This window comes from Poecilia formosa, unplaced genomic scaffold, assembly GCF_000485575.1.
Source record: "Poecilia formosa unplaced genomic scaffold, Poecilia_formosa-5.1.2 Scaffold10, whole genome shotgun sequence".
Classification (NCBI taxonomy): domain Eukaryota; kingdom Metazoa; phylum Chordata; class Actinopteri; order Cyprinodontiformes; family Poeciliidae; genus Poecilia; species Poecilia formosa.
Window position 1 is genome coordinate 1,517,461 of NW_006799949.1, and position 13,324 is coordinate 1,530,784.

The following is a 13,324-nucleotide window of genomic DNA, read 5'->3' on the forward strand; positions in this document are numbered from 1 at the left end:
TTTTAGTTCACCATTTTAAATTCTTATATTTTGATTGACAGTTGAAGAAAACATTTGGACCCACAAAATCATATGTTGTGGAAAGTCTCCGTCCCAATACAAAGTACCGCTTCTCCCTGGCGGCCATCTCTAACAAAGGCATTGGGGCGTTCACAAATGAAATTTCTGAGAGGACCTTGCAAGCCAGTATGTAGCCTTTTATTGATATTCTGTCCTGTTTTTGTTTCAGGTTTGCTAACAAAAGAAACTCCTCTTACAAAACTAAACTATGATCTTGTTTTCTTTATGGACCATAGCAAAAACAATTTTCATTTATATTAGTTCTTTTTCCTGCTCTTTTGACTGAAGCTTGCAAATTTTTCTCTAATGTCAATGGCCTAGCCTCTGAGTTATGTGTTTAAACAATGACTTTATTTGAAGCTTACTGAGGCTACTTATTTGTGATTTAAAATGTCTACTGGGAACATATCCATATTTTCATACATTTTGCAAATGTATGAAATGTAATTTGACATTTTTTAAAACTCTGTTAGGCTTGTATTATTCTAATAAATGTTTACTTTATGGACTACTGCAGTTGAAGAGACTAAGGGAACATTTTAAATAGCATTTACCTTAAGTGTTGCTTGTATTATTTCATGCATGGTTGAGAAATCCTTGACTCTACCATGGCAGCCATTCAGGTTAGCTTCAACACTTGCTCATACGGTGCACTGCCTTTTTACCCAAAGCTCCGCCTTAAAGTCTGAGTGGAGTCTCCAGGGGAAGTGTCAGAGATTTGGAGCTTCTTAAAGAGACAAAGGCCAATTTTGAGGATTTAAATTGCAAAGTCAAATTTCTTTTAAATTATGTTTGTTATAGAATTGGTAAAACAGCCAAAGTTAAAAATTACCTAATTGTGCTATAAATTGGCACTATGTGCCTGGAAATATATAATACCCATCTATAGCCCTCTATTAATGAAAATGGCATTGATGACACACTTCTCTGTTCAACAGCCATTTATAATAAAAACAAATAAAGCATTGAGATTGTATTTTTTTTTTGTTTGTTTTTGCTGCTGCTATTTGCATCCATTCTGAATGGATTACATCCTGAATGTAATCCATTCAGAATGGGAAAAGGGAAACTGTTTTTTTCAAGTACAACTATGATTAACATTCCATGCAGTAATTCCCTCCTCTCTTTTTTATGGTACTTCAACCAATTCTTCCACTCTGAAGCCCCATGTTAGTGACTTTTTACACTTGAGTGCATTTAATTCGTCTGATCTTCCTCTTTTCATAGGGTTCTTCAAAACTTCTAAAGTTCCAGGTTGCAATAATCCTCTGTCTCATTGGAAAACTAAAATTTAAAAACTTGGTTTGGTTAAGCACCTGTTCGTCAAAATGCCCCTCTAGTTCACATCCTTGCTTTGTTTGCCTTTTTTTCCTCACTGCTGTGCTTAGGAAGACGTAAATGTATGTGTACTCAGCCATGGAAAACATACGTTGTTGTGGATAGATGATTTCAGTAGTTCCTTTTTTTTAATGTATTTTCTTTCACTTTTGTTGATGTGTTCCTTTCCTTTGTAGACAGCAAGTCCACATCCCACATGACACAAAAAATGCTAGTTTTCCTGAAAAACCACCAAGGCTCTCGTATGAACTGCACAAATATTTGAGAGTTAAATCTTGTTGTTGAGAGGGGGCGGGGGGGATTAGAGACAAGTGATGTGACGATGGAGAGCATTACATTTAAAAAGACAATTGTGTCTTCGGCAGATCATAGTCATAGATCTTTAATTATATTTTGAGTGGCAGGTGCTTTCATCAAAATAAAAATTATTGGAGAATAGCTACTTATAGTCAAATAAAGGCGGCAGAAAAGACAAAAAGACAGCATTTTAAATCATGGACGCAAAATGAGGATGTAAATTTAGACAAAGTTAACTTGGAAAGTTGATGGAAGATTCATTTGACCTACATGTGTCAAACTCGAGGCACGGGGACTAATCTGGCCCATCAGAGCTTCTTATGTGGCCCTCTCGGCTCCATAGGGACAGAGAAATAGAGCAATTGATTGCTTACATATTATTTTATTAGTCAAATTAAAGCAGCTTTTATTTTTTATACAATCAAATTACATATGTACCTCGAGTTTTTTTTGAAACGGCAAATTCATGCTAAATCAACAGACCCCTGCACGTTTTTGCGCTAATGCATAATCGTAAGTTTTTCGCACATTAAAAAAAGAATATTAAAGTGATGCTACCTCACACCTGCAGAGGTCAGTATGTTTTACATCTACTACACTGCTTTAATTGATGTCAAATGATAGTTTGTCCTTGATACAACAAGTACCAAAAAGTTACATTTATCATCAAGTGCAAATATTGCAAATATGTCTTTCATTCATACATCCATCCATTTTCTATACACCCTTTTCCCTTAGTGGGGTCAGGAGGGTTGCTGGTGCCTATCTCCAGCTAACGTTCCGGGCGAGAGGCAGGGTACACCCTGGACAGGTCGCCAGTCTGTCTCAGGGCATATGTCATTCAAATATTTCTAAATTAGCGCCTGAAAATCATTGATTTCAATTGCAAACAATTACAAAAACATTCAGAAAATCCTGGAGCAGTGTGAACAGATGTTCGATATTATTTAATTTTAAGAAATACCTTATTGAATGCAGACACAGCTATTCATTAATATTTTAACAATATTTTAATGGTTTTTACCAATACATTCTGCCACAACCAGCCCTTTAAGAATATTCATAAACTTGATGTGGCCCAAAATGAAAATGAGTTTAATACTCATGCTCTAACTAATGAATCATCGACACACTATGAACACTTGAATGAGAACAGTTTAATTTCATTTAATAAACAATAGTACAGTAATAAATCTTAATAACTGTTGTTGAAGTAATAAGGTATTTAATTAACTCTGCTGAGGTTTCAACAGTAAACTTGGCACACTATTTTTGTTTATTCACATATGGAAGTTAACATGAAATGCCTTATTGCTAATATTATTTCTACAGTCAAGACTGTCAAATTGTAGTTTAATCAAACATATGCCGGAGAAAATGAATTGTGTATGAATGGTTTCATTGTTTTACTACACTGACAGTATTTTTGTTAAATCAGAGTACCTTCAACAGTGACATAGGAAAGCATTGGTGGTGGGAGCCGACTTCCTATAACACATTTTCTATTTCTACCAGTGCAACTTGTTGGCTGTGCCTCGACATGTGAGCGTGTGGGCTTTGGAACAACCACTTCACAGTTCTTTTTGTTCCTGCACAGAAAGTGCAGTGTTACTGCCAAGAACTCCACTTGCATGTGACACTCACTACTGCCCACTCGGGGTGCTGTTGAGCAGCTGCCGCTGAACTGATGAACTTTGACTCCTCTGCATGAAAAGCCACATATGTCCATCCCCATTTCTGTCTTGGCATTTCTTGAGTACAGTGTGCGTATCCCCATGTGTCGAAGTGTGTGTTTGTGATATTCTTGCCTGTTTTTGCATTTGCAAACTGCAAGCAGAATTGAATATGCCCCTCCTCCTTTTCCTCTTCCTTCGTCACCCTCTTCCAGTCTAGTGCCTCTCTTTGTCACATGTTAACTTGTGGATTGTAACTAAAACTGTTCTTGGAATGCCTTGACATCGTTTTGTTCACTTAAATCCCTCTTCCCTTTTGGTTTGATTGTTATTTATTTATTTATTTATTTATTTATTTATTTATTTATTTATTTATTGGTAAACAGAGTTATATCCATTTATTTAATTTTCTCTATTCACTTGGGTCTTAATTTTGAAATACTATTTATTTGATTTATCTCTCTGTATCTTCTAGCCACATTTCCATTTCTGTTTGGTTCTTGTATGAACCCAAGTCCACCACAGGTTCGAATAACTGCAACAAAAGCCAATGCAACCATGCTTACTTACTTGAATGGGCTTTTGAGCAAACATGATGGGAGATAAGTCCAACATTTTAAGATATAGGATTCTTCATTTTCGTTTTTTTTATTATTTTTTTTTTATTGTCCTGCACTCTTTGCTCTCCCTGAACAGTGGTCCACAGAAATAATAGAAAATGCAGATCTTACCTCTATTTTCAATAGCTTGGTCATAACACTAAAGCTAGCAGCCATGCTTGCTTTTTTTTATTTTTATCCATTCTATTGACATTATTTTATCCTGGGCCTCAGAGATGTTTACTGACATGTTTTAAGCCATTTTTTCCTGTACATTAAAGATTCATTGTAAAGTTGCTGCAGTCACTTACACCCATTGGTTGTTCAGCACTAAGTCAGGATATTCGAAAACTAAGTTGGGCAAACGCAGTGCTTATTGTTAAAAATTACTTGATCTTTTGGACGCTCAAAGGTAAGTGATTGTGTGGTTTAGAGATTCAGTGTGCCGTGTGGAGCCAGCTAAGATGGGATTGATGTTTTTCCCAGATCCAAGGTATAAAAAAAAAATAGAACAGAACTAATTTATGACCAGAGTTTTTTTCCTTCTTTACAGCTGTATTTTTCAGTTCATATTAACAGTTCTCCAAATTGTCTCAAATACACCTCCTTTTAGAGAGAATAAAAGATTACTGTTCTTGAACAATTTGAACAAGTCACTTCTGCTTGATTGTTGGTGCTCAGTAACTCTAGATGGCTGTTAATTTACTTACATTTACCCTGAAAATATTGATACCCACTGAGTACAATCAATGGTACTTGTGCCACAGTTTAAGAAACCTTTGTTTTTTTTTTTTTGTTTTTTTTTTTCATTTGGTAGTTTCACACTCACACATTAAACATTTTAAACGAAGATTTTTCACCAAAAGCCATCCTTCACATACACACGAAGGTAGCACTGGAACTTATCAAGTTTTACATTTTAATAGCTATGTTGCTTGATTGAAATAATCAGTTGGATATGAAACTTAATGACATCTAATGGAGAGATTGCTGGAATTAATCCCTGAAAACTAAAAACTTCTCACGAACACAAAAACTATTCAGGATTTGCACATAAAGTAGTTGTTCCTTCCCAAACATGATGTATAAGTTCCACTTCCAGACCTCCAGCATCTGGCACACTGAATCACTATGCTACAAAGTTGAAAGACAGACAGACAATATGACATTTCAGATGTGTTTCCTCTATGTTCTATGCAGAAACTGTTTATAAAACATTGAAGGTTATGCTCAGTCCAAATAGCATTACCTGAGGCTTGTAATGGGAGCTTTGACGAGCAAAAAATTCAGAATAATCCTGGAATTTGTCTGCACTCTTTAACTACTTCAATGTGGCTGATACCAAATTATTTTCACTTTTCAAAGTTGTATCAGGTTTTTATATAAGCAAGACATTCTCTCTCACAACGGCTCCCATTCAGAAACAAGACCTCACTTGGTATGCTACATTTGTCAGTCCAGGTTGAAACCAGTTTATGAGACAGTTCAGACATGGCCAACAAGAGGGTCCACAACCAGAAAGCATGGAGGGTAATTTTTCCAGCTGTTGCCAGTTTTAAAACATGCTGAGAAGACTTGAGATAGACCCTGGAGTGGTTGTTGAGGGGCTGCAGGGCTCCCGAATGGCAGATAAGAATCCCATTTCATAGAGTCAGAATTAATTTCATGCTCTGCGATGAGCTCTGAGCCAAGGCCTTGGATTGTCAGGCTTTGTTACACATTTAGATTATACCTAGACCCTGCCAGTAGCCAGTCAAAAGCCATCTCTAAAATTAAAGTGGCAGATTCTAAATCCTCTGTATTTAACCAAACAAGCAGTTTATTCCCCCCACTTACTGTAATTGCAGAAGGTTTTTAGATGTATTGGAATATCTGTGTGAGCCACACCATGGCCATTTGTCATCGCTGGGATTAATTCCGTAATGATCTACAAGAACGAACATCATGTCATTTGAGGTTTCTGATACAGTCCATATACAAAGATGGCACTTAGACTGTGATAGAAATAGCATTCGCAATTTGTTATTTTAATACTTCACGTTAATATCGAATTGTAACCATTGTAGTATTTTTGCTAAGAATATTCCATATCCTCTAAATTCCTTTCACTTTGAATTTGAAAGTTGTAGTGTAAAAACCTCCCACATCATATTTCAGAGTCAAAGTGAAGGAAGTAATTGCAGACAAGACCAGTTTGTCTTGTCTTGATGACTTCATATGAAAGTTTTGATGCACTTCAAGTGAAACTTTATCCAAAATACTTCTTTTTGTGGTTGCATACTTCTAGTATCCATAATCCTACGACTGGCCCTCCGTGGGATATTAAGGATGCGCCCAATCCAGTCTTAAATTGTTATCAAGCATAGAGATGCCTGTGCACTGTGATAACCTCCACCCTGTCAGAATTATAGACCTTTTCTTTGCCACAAAGAATGAGAACGGAGCAATCATTCTTGACGGGGGAGAGTTTGCAAATACAATACGGGCAAAGGAAAGAAGCTGAATGGCTCAAAATCCAGTAAGACCTTAAGTAAATAAGCCCATTGGACACAGAAAAGGGTTTGAGAACTAAGGCTGTGGCCCTGTTTTATTTTTGTGTACTGGAACAGTGTCTATTTTACCAAGTAAAATGTTTTTTGTTTTTATTTTTTTCTTTATAAAACTTAGTTTTTTCTTTTCAATTTTAAATCTGTTTCTTCTAAAGTGACAATATGCTCACAACATTTTTATTAAAGTTTTATAAATTCCTTTATATGAGCTTTTTATGTTGTTGATGACATTGTCTTGTGTCTTGGCACTGTCAAAATGGCTGCAGGCTCCTCTGAGATACTTAGACATAGGGCTATGAAATGGGATTTATTTGAGGAAATTGCCAACAAGGAAGGATGTTTCTGTGCTCGGCCAAGTTCACGAGCGTAGAAAATCTTGATAATGAGTTTTCCCCACTGGCTTTCCCTTCTCTCAGTGTTGTGGACCCTCTGGCCCAACAATGCAGTATTAAACAGCACTGGCTACAGCACAGAGCCAACTCTCTCCCTCCTGCTCTTCCCAAACTGGGTCCAAATCAACTATCAGTGGATACAAATAGCTGTTTGCCATGACTGTAACAAGATTTGATCATAAAATTGATCATATTCTCAGGATGGGAAAGTGTTGCTTCTCCCTGACTCTAGAGTAAGCACACTCTGGAGTCAGGTGCTGTTGGTAAGAAAGTCTTGAAAGTTTTTTTTTATTTTATTTTTGGGAGTCAGGTACGTATGATGCAGACAATGCTTGCGATTTACTTTTGTTTGTCTGTTCATGGTATACTGTTTTGTTTGTTGTTTTTTATGAGCATCTGGTTTTATTTTTCCTTTGTTGATGTTTACTCACACCTTGTATTTTTAGAAAGTATTTGTTGTGAATCTTTTGAATCACTTTGGTTCCAACTAATTTCACATTATCCTCCTTGAATTCATAACTTATTTCTTTATTGTCCTTTATTTTTGGATGAAAACATATTTATTTATTCATTTGCTTCTTTTTATTTAAACTTTTGTGTGATATGTCCTTGTCTCTAATCATATTTAATTTAGTTTGTATTACTTTGCTGTCAGAAAATGTAATAATGAACTAGATTTGCTACATCAAGGTGGAGGGAATTGCACAAAGAATAAAATACAAAGGCTAAAATATATATTATTTGGACAGGAAAAACAAAAATGTTAAGAATTTTAAAAGAGGACATTTTTTTAATTTAACATGTTCTCCAAAAGCAATTCAGACACAAAGGTTTACCATGGAATTCTGTGTGATAAATTGGAATGATTCAAACTTTCATTTTAAACTACGTAATTTGTTGTCTAGCAATCACAAAAATAAAGTGAACTTCTGAGTTCTTGTTTAAAATGGTGCTAGTCATCCTAAAGACTCCTAAATTATAAAATCTATCATGACTTTTTAGCTAGTAGACTTTTTAGATTTGGAAAAAGTACCAAACAATTGACCTATATTTCATAAAATAATGTTCACAGACATATCTTATTTTCACCAAAACCAGCAAGCACAGCTGTCTTGATTCATTATTATGTTTCTGTATGGTGGTGTGCATTTTCACCTTTTAATTTGGCATCTGCTTGGTACCCCGTTTTTATTTTCATATATTTGTGTTTTGTGTTGATCAGTTTCATTTTGATTATTCCTGTTGTTTTTTATTTGAGTTTAAAATTTTCCTTTTTTCATTTTCTTTATCTCTACCATCTTTTTATTTTTTCGTTTTTCACCCTTCTTCCTTCCCCCATCCTCCTCGTCCTCTACCGCCCCCTACCTCCCTTCCTTCCTGTCCTTTCCACCTCACCAGAACCCTCAGCTCCCCCTCAAGAAATTAAGTGCAGCACTACCAGCTCCACCAGCCTTTTGGTAAGTTGGCGCCCCCCACCTCTGAAGAGTCAGAACGGTGATCTGACGGGGTATAGGGTGCGCTACCAAGTGGTGGGCCCTTCAGAAGGGGCCAGCGACGATACAGACCCCATGGAGGAGCCGCCAGTGCCTCCAACCGAAGAGCGGGTGTTGCTGCAGAGACTGGAGAAGTGGACCCAGTACCGAATCACATTGTCCGCCTCAACTGAGATTGGGCCTGGCCCCGAGAGTGAGCCCCTAATCTGTCGGACAGATGAAGATGGTACGTGAGTCTCTTATGTGGAGACTTGGCCTTATTAAGAGACAGAACTCTTCTCTGTTAGCTTGAAATGAGGTTAAACTGCTTTGGCCTCTAACTTGAAGTCACAAGAGTCGTGGTTGAATACACTACTATGATCCATCTGTACTCAGGAATCTGAATTTCCAAATCAGGGAAAGTCTTACAGTAAGGCTTAACATATTTTACTTAAGAATTTTTAAATTGAAATTCTTAAAGTGGTTCCTCATCAACCTAAACCTCAAAATCCAGTTTGAGTGTTGTGTAGAAAAATTTAAAAAATAAAATAAAAACAGTAAATGTTGAATGAATATGCTGCATCTTTGCAACATTTGGATTTCTTATCCAAATGTTCTTCTTTAAGTATACTCCTAGACCCTCTCTTGACAATAATTTATGAATAACTACGGTTATACACACACAGACACACATCTACCAAATGTCCACCTCCCAGACATGGAAAAAACTCGTCCTGAGGATTTTTTTTTTTTTACTAGTCTGCCTAACCTGTATGTTTAGTAAGTACACCACCAAGGATCTTGAACATGCCACTCAGGCTGCTGAAACAAACTGTTTTTGGTGTGTTAATCCATCCGTTTAACTGGAAAAACAAACCCGTTTCACTGTCTCCGGAAAGAAAGGGCAGCTACTGTGCACCTGAATTGATTTTTTTATTCTGTTCACTTCCTATCATTTGATACACTTTTATTATTTCCCTGCTCCCTGAAGACCTACCTTTTGCAATCTGACACCACAACGTGGTCATATGGAATGAAAACAAGCATTTAAAGAAGCTAAAAATAAGTTTCTCTGGCGAAAGAAGAAAAATCCTGACATGATAGGATTTTATTGATCCATCGATCTTACCACAGCACCTGTGACATAGATTCACTTAAATTAGCTTCTACTCTACATAAGCCATTTTATATCTAACATGTTGAAATGTTCTGCATTTGTCTGGCATTCGTGTTTTTAAATACCACTGTTATACTGGCAGTTATTAAAAGGCAAATCAAAACTATTTTTGGTGCTGCTATAATAATGACATTTAACAAGTGTCAGTTAAAAAATGAGAACTCTGGTTATGAAGGAACCAAAATAGAGGGCGGAGTTGGGTTGTGATTTAGGGAATGAAGAAGGACACAAGTGTTTGTGGAGTCGCAAGTGGAAGCCGCTTAAGAGGAGGGGTTTTACGCATGGCACATTCATCTCAGAAAATGATATTCTCTGCCACCTCAAGCGGCCTGGATTCAAGGCTGCCAAAAAGGTCGGTCATTATGAATAAGTGGCAAGGCTTCCCACCATAAAGAGACTTATTGAAAGGGTGGAGGTGACGGGAGAGAGTAGTGAAGGTATATTTGGGGTGTAGACCATGTTTCGGTGTCATTTGTTGGATCTATATTGTTTTGAAATGTGTCTGTAATATTAGTATTTTTAATTTATTGGGTTTTTTTATAGTTGTGCAAAAAGTTTGTCAAAGAAAATATTGCATGTTCATATTCAGATTTTTGTGTTTAAACTGCTTCTTATTTCTAGTTCCTGGAGCAGCACCGAGGAGGGTTGAGGTGGAGGTCCTCAACTCCACAGCACTGAAAGTGATGTGGCGTTCAGTGACACCTGGAAAGCAAAATGGTCAAATCCGTGGCTACCAAGTTCACTATGTACGTGTTGAAAATGGCGAGTCACGGGGCCTGCCCCTCATCAAGGATGTCATGCTTGCTGATGCCCAGGTATGACCAATAATACATTGTTTTCTCTTTAAAATGTAAATTCCCATAACGTACATGTACAATTGGAGATAAAATTGGAAATCAGCTGAGAGAAACTGGTCAAATTTTAGCTGGACTGGACTGAATGGATTAATTCATTAATATGCATTGTATATTTACTAATGCATATTTACCACCAAAACGTGAACACCCAGTACTACTTTGTCATTTGTTTTACATTGATTTGATATTGGTACCATATTGTTTTACAATAAATTGTCTCACACACTCCTGGCATTAGATTCTTTCCTCTGGCTTTAAGTGATTAATTATAACCATCAGAAGGTAGGCTAGAAAGGCATTTTTAAATTAAATGTGAAATAAATCAGAATTGGATAAAATACTTGATAAAAATTCTATGCAGAAATTAGAAATCACCCAACAGACTGTGATCAGTGCATCTTTTCTTATAAGCAGTTTTGGCTTTATAAATGTCACTGGAGTGTGTGGAGCAATATTGGGGATGTTTACCTCTTGGATTACATTTCATGTTGCTGTAATATATTATTTTTCGCCTTAACCCGCAACAAGAGCAGTAATCAAATATTCCCTTATCTTTTCCTACTTTTTCTATTCTATTGGGAATAAATGCACTACTTCTATAAGGAATAGAAGTAAATGCTCTGCTGCAGCAATAGTGCAAATGAAAAAAATGTGCATGTACTTGCTTCAAGAAACCAAAGAAAATTTTGATTTTTTTTTTTTTTTTAAAAATTGAATCGACAAACAACAAACATTTATTCCTTTTGAAAATCCTTTGACTCAGTTGTATTGGAATCCAGTAAATTGTGCCTCCTGTGCCCAGTTGTAATCATCTCTGGACACTGCATCCTGAAAGTCATAACATGATGGGAAAAATATTGTATGCAGCTCCACTTAGGAACTGAATCAATTGGAACTATTGATCAAACTTTATTAAAAAAACGGACAGCTCAATCCAAATAACACCAGCATCACATTGATTTCCTGAGCTCCGGTAACCTAAATTACATGGTCTGAAACTACACATATGCTAAATCAAAAATGAGAGGATTTCTGTCTAAGGAATACAAAAACCATTTTTATGTTTCTATTTCATTCAGTTAACTGTAACATACTCTCAGACCTGTACCACTTGGCTTGTTTCGGTTGTCTCCTTTGAGCTTCAAGCACTGCTTCTTTCTTCTGACCTCCTAAAACTAGTGACCTATTTCTGCTGCCTGCCCATCCTAAACCTCTAAAGCCTCAATCTCTCACAATCCTATTTCCCCCACTTTAGTTTTCCTCTCTCCTTCCAAAAAAAAAAAATGCTCTTTTTCTCTCTCTCCTGCGCACTCTTCACTTTGGCGGGGGGGGGTTAGTGGGAAACGGACGATACGGCTGAATATGTAAGTACAAAGTTTTGCCTGAGTGCTTTGTGTTCATGAAACAGTGGCTATTGCATCAACCACGGTTGAGGCCCACAATATGCACAAGCCCAACCCTCTTATCTTATTTTTCTATCTGGAAACAATGAGCGGCTTACAAGTTTCACTTTAGCTGCCCAATCAGAGCTCCTCCACATTATCCTCATATGTCTCTTACAAAAAACAGACGAACTTCCCTTAAGAGTTACCCATCACTAAACGCTGGCTGATGCAATATCTACTAGAAAATCTCCTCAGAATGCTAATGCTGCTTGTATCTTGCTGTGTGCAAAAACAGTAGTTTTTTATTTATTTATTTATTTATTTGTGCGTGTGTGTATTTCATTTGTTTGAATTTGTACTTTGTGATGTGGTGACTTTGTGTTGCTTTGTATTATTGTGTCACTTTAAGATTCATAAAAATGGTGATCAGTCTACTAAATGCCTGTTCTTGGTTCCGACTCCAGATTCTTGTCATGCAGTGTATTAAAGAGTTGTTATTCCTTGAACCCTTAAATGTTTGTCACATTACAAATACATGCAGCCTAGAAGCCCATTATATTTGTTGAGGTCTTGTAGAGAAACGCATTTCAGGTGAGACTCTTTGTCCGCAGGACAATTATTAGTGGTAGATTTAACACATCCGGTCCTAAAGAAAGACTAGTAAAAAGAAAGTCATTCTTACATAACCATGTGGATTATTATTTTTTTTTATAAAACATTTAGCTTTTTACATTTAGCATTTAACATTTAGCTTGTTAGTTAAAAACGCGGTAGTTGGAAGCATTTTGCTGTGGGTTATCGCCTTTCTTTAGGAAAGCTCATTATAGTTAATTTGAAAATGGATGAAGAGAACTTTTGATTTTCACTTTAAAATCTCAGCAAATTACACTGAAACATAACAAAATGTGGAAGATTACTTTTACTTTTGGAAAACGCCGTAGGCCTACTACAAATGGATTGCCACATCCAATAAATTTCACCCGAATTAAACAAAAGGTACCTTTAGTACAGAAAAATACTATAATGTGTAAAAAGTGCTTATAGCTTATTTACCATTATTGACTTACCCCATCCTCCCTGCCAACCAGCCTGTTAAAAACCTCATTCTGCATTCGTTGAAAACCTTCCCCCTTGAAAGATTCATTAGAATTGATCGGAAGCTTCTCTTTGAAGAAGACTCAAGGAACCGTAATGGCATAGGTAAAAACTGCCAGTGAAAGGCCAGGATGTATTCAGTGGGCATTTATCAAAGTTAAGTTGTTGATCGGGAAATTGCTGAAGAAATAGAAGAGAGAGGTACTTTGCATTTACATACATAATGTCCCTTCTCCACCTCTGTGGCTCTGAGGGTTTGCGTAATGGTTTCCCATTACACAGAGCGAATCGTTGCGTATAATGCATGCATCCTCGTGAAAATTAATAAAGAGAACCAGGAGATGCTCGGATTAACATTCAGCACAAGGTGCTTTGAGCTCTACAAAGTGGGGTCAGATCATAAAAAATTCAGAAGAGGTTCTGACATTTT

At 36.6% G+C, this 13,324-nt stretch overlaps 1 protein-coding gene across 4 annotated transcripts in view; it reads left to right on the forward strand.

Moving 5' to 3' along the window:
- The window catches only part of ptprsa (protein tyrosine phosphatase receptor type Sa), a 271,953-nt gene that overhangs the window by 201,699 nt on the left and 56,930 nt on the right, over positions 1-13,324 (forward strand). For 2 of the 4 annotated variants that reach the window (XM_007541260.2, XM_007541271.2), the window contains exons 4-7: positions 42-186; positions 8,307-8,627; positions 10,179-10,372; positions 11,752-11,778. In XM_007541260.2, coding sequence (XP_007541322.2) covers positions 42-186; positions 8,307-8,627; positions 10,179-10,372; positions 11,752-11,778 — 687 coding nt within the window. The remainder of the gene's footprint in view (positions 1-41; positions 187-8,306; positions 8,628-10,178; positions 10,373-11,751; positions 11,779-13,324) is intronic. The other 2 variants (XM_007541267.2, XM_007541279.2) reach the window with 2 other exon arrangements.